Raw genomic sequence first — 22,121 nt, forward strand, 5'->3', positions numbered from 1 at the left:
ACTTTTGTTGAGTGTCAGAACTGAATATACAAAATATGAAAATATAAGGTTTGAAAAATTATACGTAAATTTGTTGCAAAACTTCCTAAATACAGAATTCTGTTTAAGGACATACTGACATTTCTAATACTTCGTTATAGAGATGCTTCACTCATAATATTGTACCTTATTGTAATAAGAATCAGTAACAAAAAAAATAAGATCAATCGGATGATTTTATCACAAAAAAAATTGTTATTAAAAAAGTAAAAAAATCAACTTGTTTAAATGGGACGTACAACATTCTGGTAACGATTAGAGTTGCTACGCTTTCTAAATCGTACCTAACTACTACAGGAATCACCATTTAAAGTTTGAAATCGATAGGATAATTTTAACATGCCTTAATTTTAACGAATAAATGCTAACTATCTCGGACGGACCGACCTAATTATAGAAAATCTTCGCTTTTAAAAATGGCAATACAAAATTGAGAATGTTTAGTTATCGCGGCCTACGGACAATCAACGAATTTATGTTTCGTAACCTTAATAAATCCATCACTATAGTTTGGAAGCTTTAAGAAGTAATGTTAAAGAAACCCTAAGATGCTAGCAAAATTTTCAAACATTTGCCACATCATGCTATTAAATGATTTAGCCACCAAAGTAAAAATAACAGATTCACAATTTTTCTTTATATCTACAAATTGGAAATAAGATATGCTAAGATCTCGTAGACGGCAAGACTGATTGTTGGGAAGGTTTAGTATCGGTTGCAAGCAAGTTTTATGCTATTAATAAATTCTTAAAAGATTTACCAAATATTAAGTATTTTAGTTTCAAAATTTTGATATAGGTAGAAAATGAATTTTTATCAATGCCAGGTTTAAGTTCATAATAAAATGAGAAAATAAATCTGTCATTTAATTGGGTATTATTAAACTTATGTTAAAATCTTATTTTGTATATTTTTCAGCACATACGAAGTTAATTCATTTTCAAAGTTTATCTGAAAAACAAAATTTATGTCAAATATAAGAAATAAATCAACAAGAAATATATGTGAAAATATTTAAGATATATTATTATGAATATAATCTGTTCAAATAACATTTTAATATTACATAGTATATAGCAATTATAATTATAATGTAACAGTTTCACAAAATTTATATTAACCTTAACTTTTATAATTTCAATATATTTTGTTTATAAAATTCATTATTTTCTAAATTAAAAATGCTATTAATAAAAAAATCCTTAATTTTAAGTAACAAATGCATGGAAGAAATGAAAGAATTAATATTGAAATTAACTTTTTCTTACCTACTTACAAGCTATGAACAATATAATTTTTAAAAAATAGTTCTTACTGAGAGAGATAATTTACCCAAAGAAAAACATTTTTGCCTCAAACTATTTAATTATTTGAAATTATCATTTTTAGCATAATAGTGGTAGAGTACTGTACACTATTAATTAAGATTATAACTAACGAAAAAGTTTGATTAAAGTGTTTTTCATTGGATAAAATATCACCCCCTGAATTTTTTTCTTACATGTCTAGATTCTTGAGAAAATACATTAGATAATGTTCTGTAATAAATTGTGTTAAATGTAGTTTCACTAAGTATAACAAGTATTTTATGGCAAATTATTAAATATGACTTAATAAGATACATAATAATGAATACTGAAAAACTGTAGTTTCAAGTTTTGATAAACAAAATTATATAAGGATAGATAATCATTGATCTAGAAGTAAAAGAACAACAATTTTGTATGATAAGAAAATTTTAGAAAACTGAAAATAATATTTACAAATAATTGAGAATTAAGTAACAGGCCATGTTGTAATATTCATTGGATTGGTGGATTTTCTAGGAAGCATTTTTGTTATAAAAGTAAGCAAGGCGTTTTTAATACATGTAAGTTACAACCTTGCATTTATAAATCTCGTAATTTAATAATTATAATTTTCTGTTTGACCCGTACAAATATTAATAACCTTCCAATTATAGCTCGATAACAAACCGGATTGACTGTTATGATAACTGAAATTCTACAGGTAATGTAGAACAAGTGTTTTTTATATATTGTGATGTAGGTTGCGTTTAGAAACCGGTTTTCTGCATTTTGTTAACCATGCCGGTGGGTTGACCGCCCGCAGTACGCTTGATACCGCTAGACTTGCCGGTCAGAGCAGGGCTGTTAGCATCTGAACAAAAAAATAATATTTAATACAAAGATTTTTCATAGATAGATGAAATGTCTTCAATTTTTTAAAAGCTAAGCTTTTCTATGTTTAGGATCGGTTCGCCAGTTCGCAACGGTTAGCTCTTCTCGTTAATTTATTCTAGACAAAAAAGGGACAAAATAGTATTTTCTATTAAGTAGTTTTGAAGTGTGTTCTTGCTTTTAATCGTGTACAAAATTAAATAAACATGAATACATAATATCTTAAGAATTTTTCAGGGGTGTAGATTTTCAAATTTGACCCTGCTGAGGGGGAGGGGGAAAAATAAAAAATATGTGGCTGGGGGAGAAAAAAAAATGTAAAAATTAAGAGAACTAAATGCATTTTTTCCATTTTTCTCACCTTTTTGGTGAAAAAAAAAAACTAAAAGAATATGTGTGAGGGGGGATAATATGAATAAAATAACGAGTTTTGAAAATATTTTTCTATTTTATTTTATTGATGAATGTTTACACAACTCTTTATTTTATTCATTTTTTACTCCTCCCACATATTTGTTTGTCCCCTACCCCTTTAGCAGGGAATCCCCTGCAGAATATACACCCATGAAAACTTGTATAGCATAAAAAATAAATATTACAATTATAAAATGTACATACCTTGAAGCCACCTGACTTGGGTTGCAGGTCCGTATCCCTTATCATTCCTCGCAGCAATTCTAAACAGAAAAAAAAGTTTTAACTTTGGATTTATAACTAAATGATGTTACGGTTTAAATGCTAGTACTTTGTTCAGAATGAGTAACCTACCAATATAAAAATTTCGTGACGTCATTACGTTGTCATGTCATGAAAAGACAGACAGACGGATAAAACAATGTATTGTATGTATAGACTAGATGCGCGCATTTCATATGAATCGTAAAATTTCAGCCGTCTATCTTCAATATCAGCTAATAATCACATTCACCCATAGCGTTACGGATTGAATGGCGGACAGACAGAAGTGAATTATAGAGTGGCTTCACTTCTAAAAAAAAGACAATTAGAGAAATTTCACTTATAATGATAGCAATCTATTTTACCAAACCATAAAATAAAAGGTTTATACCTGAAAATAATGGCAGGTTTGGTGGTTGTGTCTATGTGAGCGGCCGCCAGGCTGCTGTTAGGTACTACGCACTGCGCGCTAGGGCCGCAGAACACGCGGACAAAGGCCAGCTGACTTGGACTGCTGGATACAGTCTTTGTGTCACCCTAAAAGATACAAGTTGAAGTTATTAAAGATTTTGCAGTTGAGAAATATAAAAAGGTCTTAATTGATATTATTTAAATACAATGTCAAGATGCATTAGCAGAATTCAGTTTAGAATAAAAATTTCACTAATCGAACAGAAAAAAACAGAGGTTATTGACATGTTAGAATCTATCCTTTTCAATACTCTATGTTTAATCATAGCACTACAAAACTGTTTTGATTTGAATTTCCTCTTTGTTTTACCTACTGTTTCACTGAGTGTATTGAAGTAGTATTAAGCTAGTGTATGAAAATAGTATCAAACAGATCTACAAAAAAAAAACATGTTGTATTTCATCCCTATACACAAGAACATAATAGTGAACACAACAGCAGTTGCTTAAACAAGGACAAACAGCACAACAGTTGCTTAAACAAGAACAAACCTGGGCAGAGGTGGTGGCAGATTTCACAGCAAGGTAAACACTGTACTCAACAATATCTCCTAAAAAATACAGAAAATGTTTACATGACAAAAATATCTAAAGTACATACTAACAAATGCTTTATAAATTTGTGTTAATATTTCTTATCAGAATTAAAAATAAACAAATCACTGTTAATTGATGATAATATGAATAATTGAATATTGATTATTACTTTTTTTTATCAAATATGTAAATATGTGAGAGACAATCGACGATTAATTTCTTTTAAAAAAAATAAACAGCTTTAAAATTATTAGTTGAAAAGTTTGGACACTAGAGTTTAGAACCAACTTTAATGAAAATTAAATGAAAGTATCGACTGTTTTAAGCCAACGAATACAATAACTACAATAGCGTAGTTGTTAAACTTAGAGTTCCAGTGTAATTATAATTTTGATTTTATAACATTCATCTGACCGTATAAATGAAGATATTATTAGATAAGCTAAACTAATATTAACCTGTAGAAGTTGAAGGGGGTTCCCAGGATAAATGAGCTCCATCCGTAGATTTACTAATCTTAATGGCGGAGGGGGCGCCTGGGAAACCAGGCAGACAGGTCTTGAAGGCGGAGATTTCTGACCACGCCCCCCGGCCACACGCGTTGATGCCCGCGACGCGGAATTTGTACGCGGTCCCGGGTTGTAGATCTACCTTCTTCGATAAATTGTCGTCGCCCTGAATTTTTATTTATTACTTTATTAACGCAAGATTATTTATAAATAGAACATCACAATATTTCTATGGACGCATAACGTATAAGCGTGCACAATTGGGATGTAAGAGGGTGTCAACACTCCCCAAATCAGATGTTTGTACAAGGTTGTACCCCCTTAAGACTCTGTACACGCCACTGTATTTTAGCCATAGGCCTAATTTTGCAGTAGGGGAAGATTTAACTGAAAATAGGTTTATGTTATGTGTCGTAAGATAGGTAATAAACATTTACACAGATTTACTAAACCCGTTTAAAATGTGGCTGTGCTAATAAAAAAATAATAATATACCTCAATGTCGACTTCTTGTCTTTCTAGCTCTCCAGTTGGAAGATAATAACTTGATACTGTACACGATGTTCCCTAAACAAAATGATATAGTATAGCTGTGTGATTATTAATTCTAGAAACCTCTAATTTCACTAAAACTTTTTTACATGTCTTCCAAGACTTTAATTTTAAAACTTTTAGGTATTTTTAGCGGTTTTATATAATTCGAATGGGGAAGGGAAGGCAGGAAAAATCATTAAACTATACGACTTTATTTTTCTAAATAGCCTATAACCAGGGTGTCGGAGCCGTATTATTTTGATGCGGCTCCGGCTCCTACCTTAAAATTAATATATCAATTTTTTTATTATTGAATTTGATAAAATAAAATAAACAATAAAATATAAAAGTAGAAGGATGTGTGTCTATTTGTTAAGTAACAATAGTTTTTCAGTTTATTATATGGAAATAGACCGTTGCCAAATTATAATATTACTTTAAAAAATCATTTTTAGCTAATCCGGAGCCGTTATTAACAAAAAATACGGCTCCGGATCCGGCTCCGGCTCCACCAAAAATGTTGCTGCTCCCGGCTCCGGCTCCGAAACACTGCCTATAACCATTTAGGGAAGGGACCAATCTGAAGCTTATTAAAGTGGAGAAATCTATAGGTTTAGTAGTTAGAGATATCTCAACTAAAAAAAACCTTGGCATTGTTAGATATAAATAAAATTGTAGTTTAACAAGGCTGATAAACTTCCCAAAGAAGTGAAACAAAGATATAGCAATATCTAAGGAGATAAAAAGAACAATAAAGTACAATGTAATCAAATAAAAAATATTGTGAAACTTCTAACAAATGCATTTGTATTAATTTTAATGTTCTATTATTTTTCTAATCGTGAATTAGCTACAGTTGCGCTGCTAAGATAATGTAACTAAAAAAAATTCATACCTTAATAATGCCAACATCAAACCAAGCAAAATCTTTCTTCTTCTCCTCAAACTCTTCCATCTCTTGTTTGATACCATTGGTGCCTCCCTCCTGTTTGACCGTGTCCTGCGCCATGCTGGCGGCGGACGCCAGGGCGGCCAAGGCGGACGCGCCGTCCATGTCGGCCTGATCTGGAGGCTTCTCATCCTCCATGGAAACGTCCTGTGTATTGGGTTGTAGTAATGGCTTGGGAGAATCAATATTTGGCTTTTCTTCTTTGATTGCTACGTCACCTGCAAGAAATTGTAATTTCAGAAATTCAGATAGAAATATGCTTCCCTATCAATAAAGGTGCAGTGGTTTCTCTTATAGTGCCTAGTCAAACACAGAACCCCACCACCTTATTGTAAATAAATTAAAATTGGGGGAGAAAGTAGTTGTTTGCAAGTTTATGTTTTCCATATGTTAATTTACACCACGTCTGGTTATAATATGTAAAGTAGGGTATTTTTTCGAGATTAAAATCATAATATACGGTATTAGACAAATGAAGATCATAAGTAGCAGTGCAATAACATGTCATATTATACTGTAACTAAAAAATATAAGAACTAGCAATAGTAAACAAAATAGCAGTATCTTAACCTAAGAAATTCAGACAGGGGTGTATATTCTGCACAAGATTTATTATTTTTCCCCGGCTACAAAATTTTTGATTTTCTTTCCCCCCCTAGTTTTTTCTCACAAAATATGGGGGAAAATGGAAAAATATTTAAAGAACTCTATATTTTATTTATTTTATCCCTCCTACCACACATTTTTTTAGTTTTTTTCACCAAGAAGGGGGGAAAATGGGAAAAATGTTTTCAGTTTTCTTAATTTTTACATTTTTTTTCCCCTCCAACCACTTATTTTTTATTTTTTTCCCCCCCTCCTGAGCAGGGGATCCCATGTAGAATATACACCCCTGAATTCAGAAGAGATTATAGAAGATAGATTCACTGCTCTACTAACTTAATTTTTCTTTACCTGTGTCCATTTGTTGTGGTTGTGATGTCAACATGGTGGGTTGTGGTAGGCCAACAAAATTGCCTGTTTTTGATAAGGCTGTGGCAGCGTTATTTAAGGATTCCATAATCGCCGCACTTAACCCATCCTAAAATTTAAAAGATAAAGATAATTAAGATTACATACAAGTTTAATAGTCATTTTTTACATGAATGTCATTTTAATATTAATCCAGTAGGTACAGCTTTGAAACAGATTATCAGCTGGATTAGCTAAAAAAAAATAGCGAAGCTTTACTAAAAAATCATGTATTGAAACCTATTATAGACAATTTTCTACAAATAATGAAATAAAAATCAATATTAATATTAATACCAGTTTTGTTATCCTTGGTTTCGGCACCTCAGGCTAACATAATTGAATTACATCTTATTTTTCTTTATTTCACTATCCGCGGAAAGTTGTCTATAATACGATGTGATAAATAACTAGACCAATATTCTTCGCCATATATTTTTCGGCTACAAAATACAGAATTGTCCGCGGAAAAAAAATATTCTCACCTTTGAATCTTCCATTTGTTGTTGAGAAGGCATCAAATTCAAAACGGGAGCCATCACTGGCTGTTGGACAGACACAACAGGTAGCTGGGGTGTTGGCATCAGCTGTGCCTGTGGTGGGACTGGTTGTTGTTGTGATGTGGAGATGGTAGTGAGAAGTTGTTGTATGTCTTGTTGTGTTATTTGTGGCTGCGCTTGCTCTGGTTGTGGTTGTTCTGGTGCAGTGGAGACGACTGGTTGTGTTGATACAGGCACTGTAAGACCTGATCAAATACATAAAAGTTGATTTTAAAATGCAACCCAACTTTATCAATCCACTAGGTGCTTTTTTGTCTGAAGCCTTCAGACAAAATAAAAACTAAGTATTTTTATATTAAAGGTTAGTCGTTCGTTCGTTGACAGGGAAACTACTTGAACATATTTTTATTATCATTCGACAACTACTTGTTAAACTAGTGACTATAACGTAAGGGGGGGGGGGGGGGGACAATTATAATGGAAAAATGAAATTTAAGATGAGTAAACCCCTCTTTAAAATTTCTTTAAAACCCTTTTATCTCATATAACGCTGTGTATGAAACCTGATTTTATGACTGATATTTAAAATTTAGGAAGTAAAAAATAACCTGTTTGTTGTTGTACTATGGGTAAACTAGAGGCATTTTCTGTGGGTGTTGTTGAAACAGGTGCTGTTGAAATTTGTGGTGTTGAAACAGGTGCTGTTGAAACTTGTGGTGTTGAAAGAGGCGTCTCTGCTTCTGTGCTTACTACTGTTGTACCTGATCAAAATCGTAATTTGAAATTTGAGTTTTTTATTTAACATAAATAGAAACTTAAATTCACATCGAATTTTCATTTTATAAAAATCCCATAAAATTGATGCAATGAAAAAGATGTATTAGTTATGTATTATACATACCTGATTCTGTGCTCTGTTCAGTAACCTCCATTGCTGCACTACTAGCAGTAGGAGCTACACTTGCTTCTACTTCAGTGCTAGGAACATTTGATTCAGCCTTTTCAGATTCAACTGTGGAATTAGTAGTAGCTTCTGTACTTGGTGCATTTTCTACTGCAGGCGTGGATTGTGTCTCTTCTACAACAGGGGTTGTTACTTCAGTGCTAGGTGCTGCAGTTTCTGTGGGCGTAGCCTCAGTTACGGCAGGTAGTACGGCTTCAGTAGTTTCAGATGGTGTTTCGGTTGATTCCGCTTTGCTCGGTTCGCCAACAGATTCTTCGGTGGGTTGAGGAGCAGCTTCGGGGGCAGCTGTGGACTCTGTGGCTGCTGTTGCAGCTGCAGCTTCGTCAGTAACATCTCCAGGATCCCCATCAACTTGAGAACTGTACATACACTCTCCGTCCAGTTGGGAATTAAACATTGACATGTATTCAGCAAGATCTATGTGATGATATTCGGTGTTGACATCGCCCTCTTGAGGTGTCACCATACCCCCGTCAACCTGGCTGGCACCAACGGGTGCTGGCTCGGCCCCCTCGCCTTCCAGCAGGCCAGCCTCGGCAGCTAGTTGCGCCAGGGCGGCATCACTAGTTACAGGCCCATCAACGGAACCTAAAACAAGTATTCATTTTATAGGACATTCAAACATAAACCTTAATGTGTATTTATTTGCATCAATATAACTATAAATATCTTTCCTTAAAAAAATGTATGTTTCGTTTTCATTTGAATTTTTATCTTAAAAGGTTAATTAAGAAGTTTCAATACCTGTAACACTAGCAGTAGGTTGGTTGCCAATACCAGCCGCCGACATAACGACCATCTGCTGGCCGCCTCCTGCGCTGCTGCCAACAACAACCTGTTGGCCGCCAGCTGTAATTAGCTGGCCGTGGGTTGATGTTGGTTGGCTGCTGACTGTGTTTACTAATTGAACTGTTTTGCCTCCGTGTGTGGCGCTGCCAGCTATGCTGGTCAAAACTGTTACGGGTTTTCCTCCTAAGAAAAAGATCAATGTGAAGTTGAACAAACAAGTAATGCATTGTATTTTTCAGAGATAGATCTTAAAAAGTGAATTTTATAAATATTCTTTTGCATGATTTGGTATTTCTATTTTAATTGATAACAGAATTTAAGTGTTATTGTAGAAAATTAAAATTAACATACCAATCATCATAGTCTGTGTACCGCCAGGTAGAACTCCTTGTCCTGCCGGGAGCGTCAATATTTGACCGCCTCCGCTGGAAATTATCTGAGATCCACCCCCAGGCTTTGCCAACACATTCACTGTCTTCACCCCCTGCTGGTTGGGTATGCTAACCATAACAGGTCTGGAGCCTGATGTTCCAGACAATTGTCCACTGCTCACAACAATCATTTTAACACCGCCCCCGGCGCCCTGTGTAGCATACATTGTCTGTCCCGGGCCGCCGGCGGTTGAATATTGGGCGCCCAATGACTTAACAGCTGCGCCGCCAGCTGTGGTCATCACAATGACCTGTTGGCCACCGGCGGTGCGGATGGTTTGACCGCCAGATTTGTTTATAACTATAGTTTGTTTGCCGCCGATATTTTGAACTTGTCCTCCTTGTACCTAAAATTGAAATTATTGTAAAGAGATTGACAAAAGGAAACTTGGATAGATAAATAAAATGGTACATCTACCATTCTCAAATGGATGTTACACCAGATTTTCATGTTATCTGTAACAGTGAAATTCGTAGCTGGCAAAAATAACTAATCCCCCTTCCACCCGAGCCCCTCCCTTTCTACTAGATAAGCGAAATTAGGTCTATGTTAGCAGACTAATTTTACTGTCATAATATCCATTCATTCTCATGTGTTGTTGAATTTTTGTATTTACTTATTAGGCCGTGGAGCTCGTAAACAAAACAAACCTAGCATCCTATTTGATATCATTATTTATACACATATTAGTCAAAACAACATTAGCTTTTGAAAAAAAAGTAGGCATCATCGTGAGTGCACAGTAAAAATACGTATAAAAATACCATAGGTTTAGAGTTATAGCCAGGGATATAAAGTCGTAAGACAGTGGCATATAAATTGATGTACATCCCCCAATGAAATTACCCATACTGCAGATTACAACTAGTGGTTAAAACGATTGGACACCCAACTTAATAAACCAACCAATCAAAATCCATTAATAGTCCCCAAAGTTGTCAAGCCAACAAATCAGAAAACTTTATTATAAAACTGTGGGGACTAGTGTAATAAACAGCCCATTGTCCACTTTCTCTCTATGTTTATAGAACTGTTATACAACTAATAATAATATATACCTGTACGCCCTGAACGCCTCCAGATTTAACCATCATGCCAGCTGTATTTATGGTCTTCACACCAGAAACTGCTGGTTTTGTCAGCTGTCCAACTGAAGAAATTAACATTTTAAAATTAACTTGTAAGATTCATTTAACACTCATGTCATTTGTGGATTTTCTAAATATATGTTCTAATAATGAATTTTTGGTTTATACAAACAGGTAGGAATGTTAATATGGTCTAAAAATAAATCTTTCCCCCAAACTTCCAGAACTCGTTTGTTAAGAGTGAGGTGGTTTAAGGTTGGGAAGGGAAAATTCTAAACAAAATAGTATCAAAATCTATTTACCTATTAGTTCATTATTAACAATTGAGGTAAGGAATAATTCGGATCATAGAAAGAAAAAGAGGTAACGGGTTTCGTCGTATTTTCAAAGTAGCTTTTAGTAAGTTATTTTGGGGTAGATTAGGTTAGGTAAATGTTAATGATTGCCCCGCAAGGTTGGAGCCCCCCGCAGGGGCTAGAAATAAGAGAAAACTAATATGAAAATACAACGAAACCCGCAACTTCGTTTTCCTTCTATTATCCCATAATTCATTAACCCATTCATGGGTTCATGTTAGTATCAGAAATAAGTAAACAAAATTCAAATGGCAGTTAGGATTATTTTAGTATATAAGAATATCTAGTCATAAAAGATATTCAACGTTATTTTTTTCTCTAACAGAGGTCATAAAGTAACAAATCTTATTAATGTACAAAACAAAATGTTTCGTTTCTAATTATAAAACTCCCATAAACTACGGCACACACTAAACCTGAATTATCTTCAAATTCAATATCCCCCTCCGCCAATGATGTAACTTAAAAAGCAAAGTATATAAGCAAGAGAAATAAAAACAAGGCATAGCAGCAAAGCTGGCTCATTAATGACCATGTTTCATAAAAGCGTAGCGTGCTATATACCTATACAAAATAACACAAAATACTGTAAAAAGGATTTTCGCAAAAAAGCTATGTTTATGGTGTAGATCTTCCTTTTAGAATAAAATTATTTTGTTTCAATTAATAGGAACTTCATATTGATGTTGTCGTGCTAATTAAAATTTAGCCAATTAAGACTGTCTGAACTCATGAAGAAATATGTTAAATTCATTCAAATTAAATGAATAAGTAAATATGTATACCTGGTTGTCCCTGGGCATTAACCAGCTTAACAATGGTGGCCCCTTGTGGGATAGGCTTGCCTGGGGCTGCCTGCACGATCCTTGGGCCTCCTCCTACACCTGTACCTTGCAAGGTCTGGCCCTTAGGTAGGGTTGCAACCTAAATAAATATTCTTAAAACGTCTACATAATATTGTAATAAAGCTTACTACATAACAACAAAAATCAGATAAAAGGCCTAAGTTGTCTTTCCCAAAATTCTCAAGTTCTTTAAACCTAGAATTTTCAGTGCAAGGATGATTTTCATCATATGTAAGAAAAGTTGATATTTTAGACAATAAAGAAATTACAAAGTTGTTTATACCTGCATTCCTTGGCTTGTCTTCACCAGAGTAACAATCTGAGGACCTTGTCCACCTCCAGCTCCTTTGTTCTGCAGGATGATCTGTTTGCCTCCAGGTCCAGTGATGGCTGTACCTGGCTTCAACAAAGTACCGCCTTGATGCGAGGCCAGCCTGACGGTTTGTCCGCCAATAATAGCGGTTTGTCCCAGCCCAGTTTGGGCCACCTTGATGCCTTGCTGGCCGATAACCGATCCCGGTGCACCTTGGACAACTTTAATAGTTTGGCCAGGTGCCATGTTTCCTGGCAAGGTTGTCACCATTTTGCCTTGCTGGGCAGCAGCAGCTGCCAAAGCAGCAATACCAGTCATGCTTGTTCCACTGCTTGCCACGACCTGTTGGCCAGATGCCATTGTGATTTGTTGTCCCTGAGAAGCCTGAACAACCTGTGTCAGACCTTGGGCTACACTAGTTGTAATACCACCGCCAGATTTAATAATATGCGTCTGACCGCTGGCACCAACAACCTTGATCTGCTGACCGGCCGGCAAGCCAGCTGAAGCTGGGGCTCTTACCCGAACAATGTTAGTGACGGGCCGTACGCCGGCAACTGCTGTTGGTAATGAGATACTTCCTTGCGTAACTGGACTAGACATCCTGATGATAGTGTGCTGTTGTGGGCCACCCAAACCAGCCCCTGTCAGGTTAACAGTTGCTCCTGAAATTGACTTCACTGGCGACACAACACTGGGTATGCTCGACTGGTTGGGGGAGGCCAACATAGCCGTTGACTGCTGCTGCACCATTGCCTGGGGATTAATTGAGCTTACTCCAGAAATGCTAGTTGCGTGTAGTTGTTGATTTGTCATGATAGGAGTAGCTAAACTAACCATAGTTGTATGCCCACTTGTCTGGCTGACAATAGGGGCCACAGGCAATGAAGGCAATGAGGTTGCCAGAGATGCCATGGCAGCTTGTGATGTTAAGGCTGCAGCAGCGGCACTGGCTATAGGAGTGGCAGCAGACGCAGGAGGCGGAGCGGTAGCAGGCATGTCGTACTTTTGCACCTAAGAATGATACATATTAGAAAATAAATAAAGTCTAATCAATCATTTTCATACTAAAGTAAGTCAGATAAAAGGCCTTGGTTTTCTTTCCTAAAATTCTCATGTCAAGACATAGAATTCTCAGTGCAAGGATGGTTTTCATCATTTGTATTCAAAAGGATAGTTCCATTTCGGGGGATTTAATTGCCTACAAGTTATTGATTCAAGAAATATAATTTTTTCACATGATCATATTATAGGTATGTATGGTGAATAATTTCGTTTAACATCAAATATTTGATGAAAATGGCTTTAGAAATATGGAATTTAATTGCCTTTCAAAATTATTAATAATCCTTGAACTAACAATAAAATTTGTTCATGCATACCTGAAGCAAATAAGCATCAGCTGTGGGTACACTACCCCAGCAGACCTCAAGGCTATGTGTGGAGGCACGCACCAGCTGGACTCTGCCAGGTGCTGCTGGCTTCTCTGTTTCCAGGTACCACAAATCTTTACAGCATACTTGGTTGTTCCATGCCTTACGATATCCATCACGCCCTAAAATATAATCCAATGTTATTGTTGACATTAAGGGGGGGGTTTTTAATGCAACCATCTCGTAATTAATTTATAAATGGCACTTAGAATTCGAATTTCGATCTTAGATTTTGCATGAATAATCCTTGGGAGGTCTTTTTTCCCCAAATTGAACAAAAAGTTGGAAAAGTAACGGCTAGCGCCTCAGCCGTTTTGCCATTTTTTTTGGCTATCTTAAGAGCAAATTAGTCACAAAACCTAACTCTACATAATACTTTTTATCGCTCAAAAACCTTATCAAACGGTTAAAGCCAGTAGCTGTTAAGTGTTGGTACAAGAAATTTAAAAAATGGTTATAACTACCATTTAACATGAATAAATCTAAAAATATGTTTTTAAAAAGTTGATTCCTACGTAATTAATGATGAATTTGCCCTGAAAATAGGCAAAAAACGGCTAAATGGCTGAGCCGCCAGCCGTTACTTTTCCAACTTTTTGTTCGATTTAGGGAAAAAAGACCTGCCAAGGATTACTCATGAAAAATTTCAGATCGAAATTCGAATTCTTAGTGCCATTATACATTGATTACGAGATGGTTGCATTAACCCCCCCCCCCCCTTTTTTCATATAAAGGATTTTATCATTGACAAGACACTCCCTATACTAAAATTTTGCCTTTGGTAACTTAACTAGCACTGAGTGGATATTAGAATAATCTACCTCTGTTTATAAACTTCAATTTGGTTTCTTTTGTTAAAACATCTGTTTTAACTTTACTCGACATTAGTTTACTGACTATACTAGTGAACAAAATTGAATTGTATTTACATATTTATCATGTCTTGTAAGTTGCATGTATCATATTACACTTTGCTTCATTTCTCAACAGTTAATACATTTAATGATACTGAACATGTTAAAAATTATATACGAAACATTCACTTTAATAAGGAAACACATTACCAGGAATGGTGCCTTGGTTTTAAACCAGCACTCACCCAGAGAGTCTATAACCTGGTTTCGATTTGTTGCTGTTTATGAGTCAAGACAACTAGAGTCCTAGTAACTGCTTCTGCTAAGAATCATACCTGACCAAATCCAGAGCCTTGAATGAATTGAAACAGCACAGTGACCAGCTCTTGCCCTCGGCATGGCATCTTCAAATACCTAGAAAGACAAAAATTATTTAGCGGACAAAAAATAAATGGGTATAAATAAATTCATAAATTTTCCAATAGATTAGGTACCTAACTATTATATTCCAAAAATTAGAAGGTAATTTAAATATTATTAAACTTATATCCTAATATTTTTTGATTTACAAAAATGTTCAAATAGTTTTTGAATAAAATTATTTTCTTTTTCTTACATTGACATTTCAATGTATCGTCAATGAAAGAGACTTCTACGGTTATTTCATCAACTTTTTGGCCATCCTGAAAAGATATCTAGAATTTATAACTCATACCTCTAAAGAAAGTGATTCCCACTGCATAGTATCCATGTTAAGACTGGCCAATGTGTTGGTACACTTCCATTCCTTCTCATGTGGGGCCACTTTGATATCATCAACCACTAGGGGCACCCACCCCCCAAAACAAAACATACGGTTCCCGATCATGGTTGCACTGTGTAGGGATCTAAAACAAAACCAAGTGTAAATTTTTTTCATTTAGAATGAAAGAGAGAAGGCAAATTATTAGAAAAAATGAAAGGCTAACCTCTCTTATTTACATTTGTTTTTGCTCTTGTTTTCATTTATAACTTTATATCTAACAAAAAAAGGTATAGGTATCAAAAAAGAACTTTTGGTATGTTGCTCTTAATGTGTTTTAATCAAACTCTAAAAGTAAATTAATTCTACCTGGGTAAAGGTTGAATTCCAGCGAGCTGGGGTTTGCTCCAGGTCATGGTATCAATATGCAGGATCCATAAATCCGACAACCTACACCCCGACATACCACCATAGATTATCAACCTTGGGTTGGACCCATCCTTGTCTGTGTAGGCCACGGCTGAATGTGATTCTCTGGGTGGCGGCGGCTGACCGTAACAGCTGGGCATGTCCCATTGGACTACGTTTGAGTTGGCACGAATTTCAAGTGTGTATAGGTCATTTAAATACCTAAATTAAAACGACATCAGTAAGCATCGCTGAAAAGTACTTTATTATAAAAATAAATGCCATTGAAAAATAATACGGAATTCAATATTAATTGTAAGATGCAGCAGGGTGTCGGAGCCGTATAATTTTGATGCGGCTCCGGCTCCAGCTCCTACCTTAAAATTAATATATAAATTTTTTTCATTATTGAATTTGATAAAATAAAATAAATAATATAAAATATTTTGCTTTTATTTGATTAAGGCTATATAAAAGTAGAAGGATGTGTGTCTATTTGTTAAGTAACAATAGTTTTTCAGTTTATTATATGGAAATAGACCGTTGCCAAATTATATTACTTTAAAAAATCATTTTTAGCTAATCCGGAGCCGGAGCCGTTTTTAACGAAAAATACGGCTCCGGATCCGGCTCCACCAAAAATGTTGCTGCTCCCGGCTCCGGCTCCAGCACACTGCGATCAGGGTAAATTGGTCACAATTCAAATAGAGATAGAAATCGTAACTTTTGATTTTAGGTTAAGTAGTAGAACTAGCTAAAATAACAAAGGATTTATTTCTTCTTATTTTAATTGCAATTTCATCCCAAGAATTTTATACACTAGGTGTGTGAAAATTTCCCTCTACAGTCGTATAAATATAAAAACAATATCGAATAATAACTCTAATTTTACCTTGGAATATTATTTTTTGGGTCTTCACTGTCGTTTGCTAAACCGCCAAACAAATATACCTGAAAATGAAATAAATTTAAGTGAGCGGGGAGAGGTGGCACTTTTTCGTATGATTGATTATTACATTAGATCAAGTTTGGTTAGGTTAGGTTATAAATATTGGGTATTGGATAACATGTAATTTTGATGTAACTTTGATTTCATAATGTAATTTTTTAATAAACAATGTTTACCTACCTTATTTCCAATCAATGTGAAACTGTGTCCCAGACGTGGACAAGGGGGTGGCGCAGCCCGCGGAGGCTTCGGCTTTAGTTTCTTCCATTCCCATCGGGAAGCCTGGTTGGTGAAAAATGATTCTTTTCCTGTTATGGTTTAGTAAAGAAACTACATAAAGATTCAATTAGTTTGTATGTCTATTTGTCTTGAAATAAAATATTATTTTGTAGTCAAAGATATAAGCTTACACTCACTTTATTTCAAAATTTCAAGGTTATCGAATAATTTCATGATCGTAGATTAATTTATAATTTCAAGAGAAAAGAATCATTCCTGTAGTTCATATAAATCATTGCTATATTTTCCATATTCAACCATGCCACCAAAAACAAGGATTCTTGTGCCATCTACAACGAAGCCGAAAGCTGCACATCCTGGTGGGATATCTCCTTTCACTGGCGGCACAAACCATTGATTTGTTGCTGAAATAGTTATTATCAATCAATCATATAAGTTATTTATTTGTTTTCATAATTTTGTTATCAAAAAGTAGAGCCCCTCGTAGAAAATTTTAATCACGCAACCTCTCTGTTATTTATTGAAAGTTATGAATGTACTTAGGGTTATTTTGTTGTTTAATAATTGGGGGAAAAGACATTATTTAACCTTGTTCTTCTAAAAAACCCAAATAATTTGAAATTGAAACAAAAATTATCATTATATTTTAAGAAATTTCATAAATAAAAAAATATCATTTCAAAATGCGATCTCTTATAAACGTCACAAATACAACGATCTCTCATGTAAAGACGACCTCTCCGTGTAATATTGCGATCCCGGCAAAAATTCTAGAATTGTCGGCGTTCAGCTGCCGAAAACCTGTTCCAAGCTGTTATTGAACGACAGCTGGGACATTGAGTGGAGGGAAAAGAGAGCAGCTTATGTTGTTATTATGGACAAGTTCATTGGGAAATAGAAAATATATATTTTTTAACGAGATTTTAAGTTACAATTTTTTGGTTAAAAGAAAACTGCTTAGAAATCAAATGCTTCAAAAAAATATTATTCTATAAATTATTTAATCTTGAATTTTTACAGGTTCTTAATGAACCGTAATTATGAGATAGACTATTTTCCTATGCTTTGCTTATGTATACTTTCAATATATGCATATATAGGCTGTAAGTATCGGAAATTCATCAATTACTTAGAAAATATAACGTATAATAAGCCTTTAGCATTAAACTACAGCAATTAAGAGCATTTTGTTATTAAATTTTCTGTCAAAAGTTTGCGTATTTTACTTGCTATATTGAGGCCCAAATAAAGTAGAGTGAGTGTACGCATTTTTTATGGCCCTTTCACAAAGGAAAAGAGATGAACAGAAATAGGATTTAGAAGAAGCGGGGGGTATGATTAGATGGGTTGGTGGCTTGGGGGGGGGGGGGGCAGATCTGGGAAGGGGGAAAGGATAAAAGTCATTGAAGCGCACACAGTAATTTAGAGAAATGAGAATGGGTAAAAAAAGTGGTTCTGCTTTTGAAAGTTGGTACACAAAAGTTTACAAATTATTGATGTGCTCAAACACTTATTACGGATATTGTCATCCTTGTTTTTATCTCAATGATTAAGTAACAACTGTAATAAATCAAAGTTAAAGAAAATATAAAAACTCAATGATACCTGATGACTAAACTCAAAATACCTAATACATTTAACATATACTTAAGCCATGAAAGAAGTTTTTTAACATTTAAATATTCTCTCTCAGAAAATTTGGGCGTCTTCGCGAAAATGTATTTTTCAATTGTCATTAATAATTGCATAAGTATCAATTAATTCGGTAGAAAGTAAATAATTTAATGAAGTAAAGTAATGTTACAATTGGCTTAACAATTTGATGCCTTTAATAAATCGAGCAACTTGATTTTCTTCAAAAAAAATCTATTTCGCCAAAATAAAATAGCTAATGATGTTGTCATCCTTGTTAAATATACAACTTTAGCAATAGAATTAATTGATAGTTTAACACTTGTCAAAATATATATGTACTAGCGGCTTCGCCCCTAGCCTCTAGGGGCTTTGCCCCAAGAGGTTTGATCAACCTAATTTTTCGTATTTTAGATTTTGAAAGAAAAAGTAAAAAAAAAAATTTTTTTTTTTTTGGGGGGGGTGTATTTTTCATTTTTGGGGAGGTTGGGGGTGTCCCACCCCCCAAGAAAATAGCTTAAAACCATCACAGGACCAGTAGGTATATTCCCTGAAGAGTAGAGCCCAATCGGTTCAGTGGTTACTGAGATCTTAAGCTTCAGACGGACAGACAGACGGACAGACGGACAGACGGACAGACAGACATCGTTCTACTTTGTATTATAGAAAGTACACAATACAAATCATTTAGACATTTTTAGAATGTCCTTGATTTTTTAGATAATTAAAAACTTTTTTATTTGTATGAAATGTAGGTATTCTATAGTTAAATATGCCGGGATGTCCGTTTGCCCGTATGTGTGCAAATTAAGATATCTGAATTACTTCTGGATTAGGATAAAATTATTGCGTTTCTGTTTGTTTTCGGGGAGGTGTAAGGTTAGAGACTGGGCAAACTTCTGAAGACTAATGCAAGATCTCTAAACCGGCTAAGAAATGAAATATGAAGTAATGAAATGCAACTTAAAGATTTGCTTTTTATCCCGGATCTTAACAATATTAAGACCAACGAAAGAAAAAGGGCTCGGTCGTATTTTCACAGTAGCTTTCTCTTATTTCTAGCCCGTGCGGACAATCATAAACATTTATATAAGCTAAAATAATCTATCAAAAGCTGATGTGAAAATGTGACAAACCCGCTACTTTGTTTTCTTTCCATGATCCAAATGTTTTCCTAACTTCTAAACCAGATATTACTAATTAAAAAAGCATGACTATGAAATATATTGATTACAGTCTCAATATTGAATGCTAATTCCAAAAAGTATTTTCATTTCATCCTTTGATAAATATGAAGGTATACCGGGGCAAGGACGTCTAAGCTTAATATTTTGAGGGTGAAATGAGATATTTAAAAAATTATACGTTTAAGGGAAGTAAACACCCCTCTGCCCCACACTCTAGGAATTCTAAGGGCTGGGGGGATAGGAAAGAAGTTAAAAAACTAAGGAAACAATCGTTTCCTTTAAAAAAAAACAAAAGACACCGTAAGCTGACCTAACCAACCCGTAAGATACAAGCTCTGCCAATATAAGAAACTTGGACTAAATTAAGCAGTAGTTATACAAACTGGTCAGGTATTTGGTACCAACAGGATAGGCCATGCTATTCAAAATAACATGTAGTTAAGTTTATCTATCACAAAAGAAGCTCAAGAATCTAAGTGTTATTCCAAAATTCATTTAGCCTAACATGACCCTAAATATGACGTAAAATATGATTAGAATTCGCATAATACTAATTTACAAGTAATAATTTTAGAGTTGCTAAGCTTTATTATGTGTAAAGGGAATCATGTCAGGTTTGATAATTTTATCATACCTAAACTAACTAAATGTCTAACCGACCCTAAATGTAAATTAGCTTTTAACTAAAAAAGAGAGGGGTAGGTTTCTGGTAGAATCCGTAAAGGTATTTGTTTTAAAGGCTTAAAATTAGTAGTAGAACGATAATATATTCACTAAATATGTGTATTTCTTATTGAAAAGAACTATAGACAAAAAAATTTAATAAGTTAACATAAATTTTGATCGTTACACTACTTTTTTTACTTATAACAAATAACCTTTGCGGATTTTATCACAAATCACCCCTCTCTTAATAAAAATAGTAAAAATCTTGAAAAAATGTAAAATTCCGGGCCAAAAAAATACATGAATAATAGAAAGTAGTAGTGAAATTATAAAAAAATTTCCAATCATTAAGAAGTATTTTTTAAAGTTGGAATACCTAATAATTTTTTTAAAAAATCTTTTCATATAGGTAATTTATTTATTTATTATTATCTACTTTGGTTAGATATAATAATAGATACAATTTTTTGGACTAGTTTTTCAATTAATTCCTTTTAAATTAGTTGGTTGATGTTATTTAAAAGCAAAATGTTTGAAGAAATTGTGAAAATTTAAAAATAAACAAAGCAGCGCCATATTGGATTGTCCCTCCTAGAAGCCAAGCAAAACAAAAATTCTTACCCGTGTTATAAACATGTAATTCATCGACAATTCCTTCATTGCCACCGCCAAAAACGACCATCAAGTCCTTGATGGCAACGGCACGATGCCCGTGGCGGGGCCGAGGACTTGGACCCGTCGCATTTGCCACTCTTTTCCATTTCAAAATGGGAGACGCCATTTTTCGGCGACTCCAATAACTTTGTATATATTAACAATGTTGTTCTGTCTGTTATTGACTGTGCTGAAATCTATTACTGGAGACAGCTGTCGCTGTGTGCGAGTATGTGCGTCAGCTAGCCCACACAAATGTCAGCTGTCACCGTGTATGTCTGCTAGAAATGCGGGAAAATTTCAGCTAGCTCTGCCTTGGCTACGCTAGGCAGGGTATTTTTGTGTGCTCTCACAGCGAGCCGAGCCGGCAAAATGCAGCTGTTTCTGCTTGAGGTGGTATGGGTGGAGAGGGGATAGCGTTTCAAAATGGCGGAACAGCCAAACCACAAAGTATTTTTTCAAATATAAAAGATTATAATGTAAGCTAGCTTTTTTAAAAATTAGATTACATTTGTCAGCTTGATAATTTATGAACAAAAGTTCAAAGGCTGAAACATGATTGAATTTTGTTAAATTCATTTATCGACTATAGCTTACAATATACAATATTTTTTTTAGATTTTTTTTGAAAATAAATACTATTAAGAACTAATTTTTTTTTATGTAAAAACATGATTTTACTATTAAACTTTTTGTTTTTTTTTAAACAAAAGAACTTAAAACGAAAATATCTAATTTTAAAAAGCTGCCTTTTTTTCATATTCAATTACGATAAGCTGTTTAGGGCTAGCTATTTATTTCTGTCAATAGAGGCGCCAAAATATTGTAGGGAGGGAGGTAGTTGTTATTGGTCTGCTGCTATACTTCAGCTAAAGCATAGTAGCCAAAAAATTTGAAAAATTGTTATTATTTTTTTGTTTTATTGAAAATTTTAGATTTTTTAAAAAGGTTGAGATTTTTAAATTCTATTTTGTTTTAGAGTTTTATGAATTATTAAATTTTCAACATCCGTGACAATTATTTGTACAATTTGGCAACTTTATTTTTGTAGCAGCTGAAGAAAGTGTAGGGCAAACTGTCCTAGCTATCTAATGGGCAAGCTGTTTGCCTTGCCTTTCCTTGCCACTCTAAGAATTGTCCGTCAAAATTTTGGATTGTGTT

The 22,121-nt window shown here is 34.4% G+C and overlaps 1 protein-coding gene across 1 annotated transcript; it reads right to left on the reverse strand.

The window, feature by feature from the left end:
• Positions 1-1,040: 1,040 nt before the first annotated feature.
• On the reverse strand, positions 1,041-21,330 carry Hcf (Host cell factor). The gene is made up of 24 exons (XM_080152513.1): positions 20,928-21,330; positions 17,076-17,225; positions 16,762-16,862; positions 16,525-16,583; positions 15,594-15,854; positions 15,198-15,369; positions 14,818-14,896; positions 13,578-13,750; positions 12,166-13,209; positions 11,823-11,961; positions 10,652-10,743; positions 9,513-9,939; positions 9,117-9,344; positions 8,310-8,960; positions 8,017-8,169; positions 7,394-7,653; positions 6,852-6,978; positions 5,844-6,115; positions 4,910-4,981; positions 4,364-4,580; positions 3,861-3,919; positions 3,289-3,434; positions 2,838-2,896; positions 1,041-2,199 (listed from the first exon to the last, which is right to left on the reverse strand). The coding sequence occupies exons 1-24, from the start codon at positions 21,085-21,087 to the stop codon at positions 2,096-2,098; spliced, it is 5,205 nt and encodes a 1,734-aa protein (XP_080008639.1). The 5' UTR covers positions 21,088-21,330; the 3' UTR covers positions 1,041-2,095.
• Between the last annotated feature and the right edge of the window lie 791 nt (positions 21,331-22,121).

Source organism: Acartia tonsa, chromosome 3 (genome assembly GCF_053477335.1).
Source record: "Acartia tonsa isolate MP-2025a chromosome 3, ASM5347733v1, whole genome shotgun sequence".
Lineage (NCBI taxonomy): Eukaryota > Metazoa > Arthropoda > Copepoda > Calanoida > Acartiidae > Acartia > Acartia tonsa.

Coding starts and splice junctions, on each gene's coding strand:
- Hcf (XM_080152513.1), bottom strand. CDS start 21,087: ATGGCGTCTCCCATTTTGAAATGGAAAAGAGTGGCAAATGCGACGGGT. Junction 14,897..15,197: donor GGGAATCACTTTCTTTAGAG/GTATGAGTTATA, acceptor TTGTCTTTCTAG/GTATTTGAAGATGCCATGCC. Junction 2,200..2,837: donor CCAAGTCAGGTGGCTTCAAG/GTATGTACATTT, acceptor TTTTTTGTTCAG/ATGCTAACAGCCCTGCTCTG.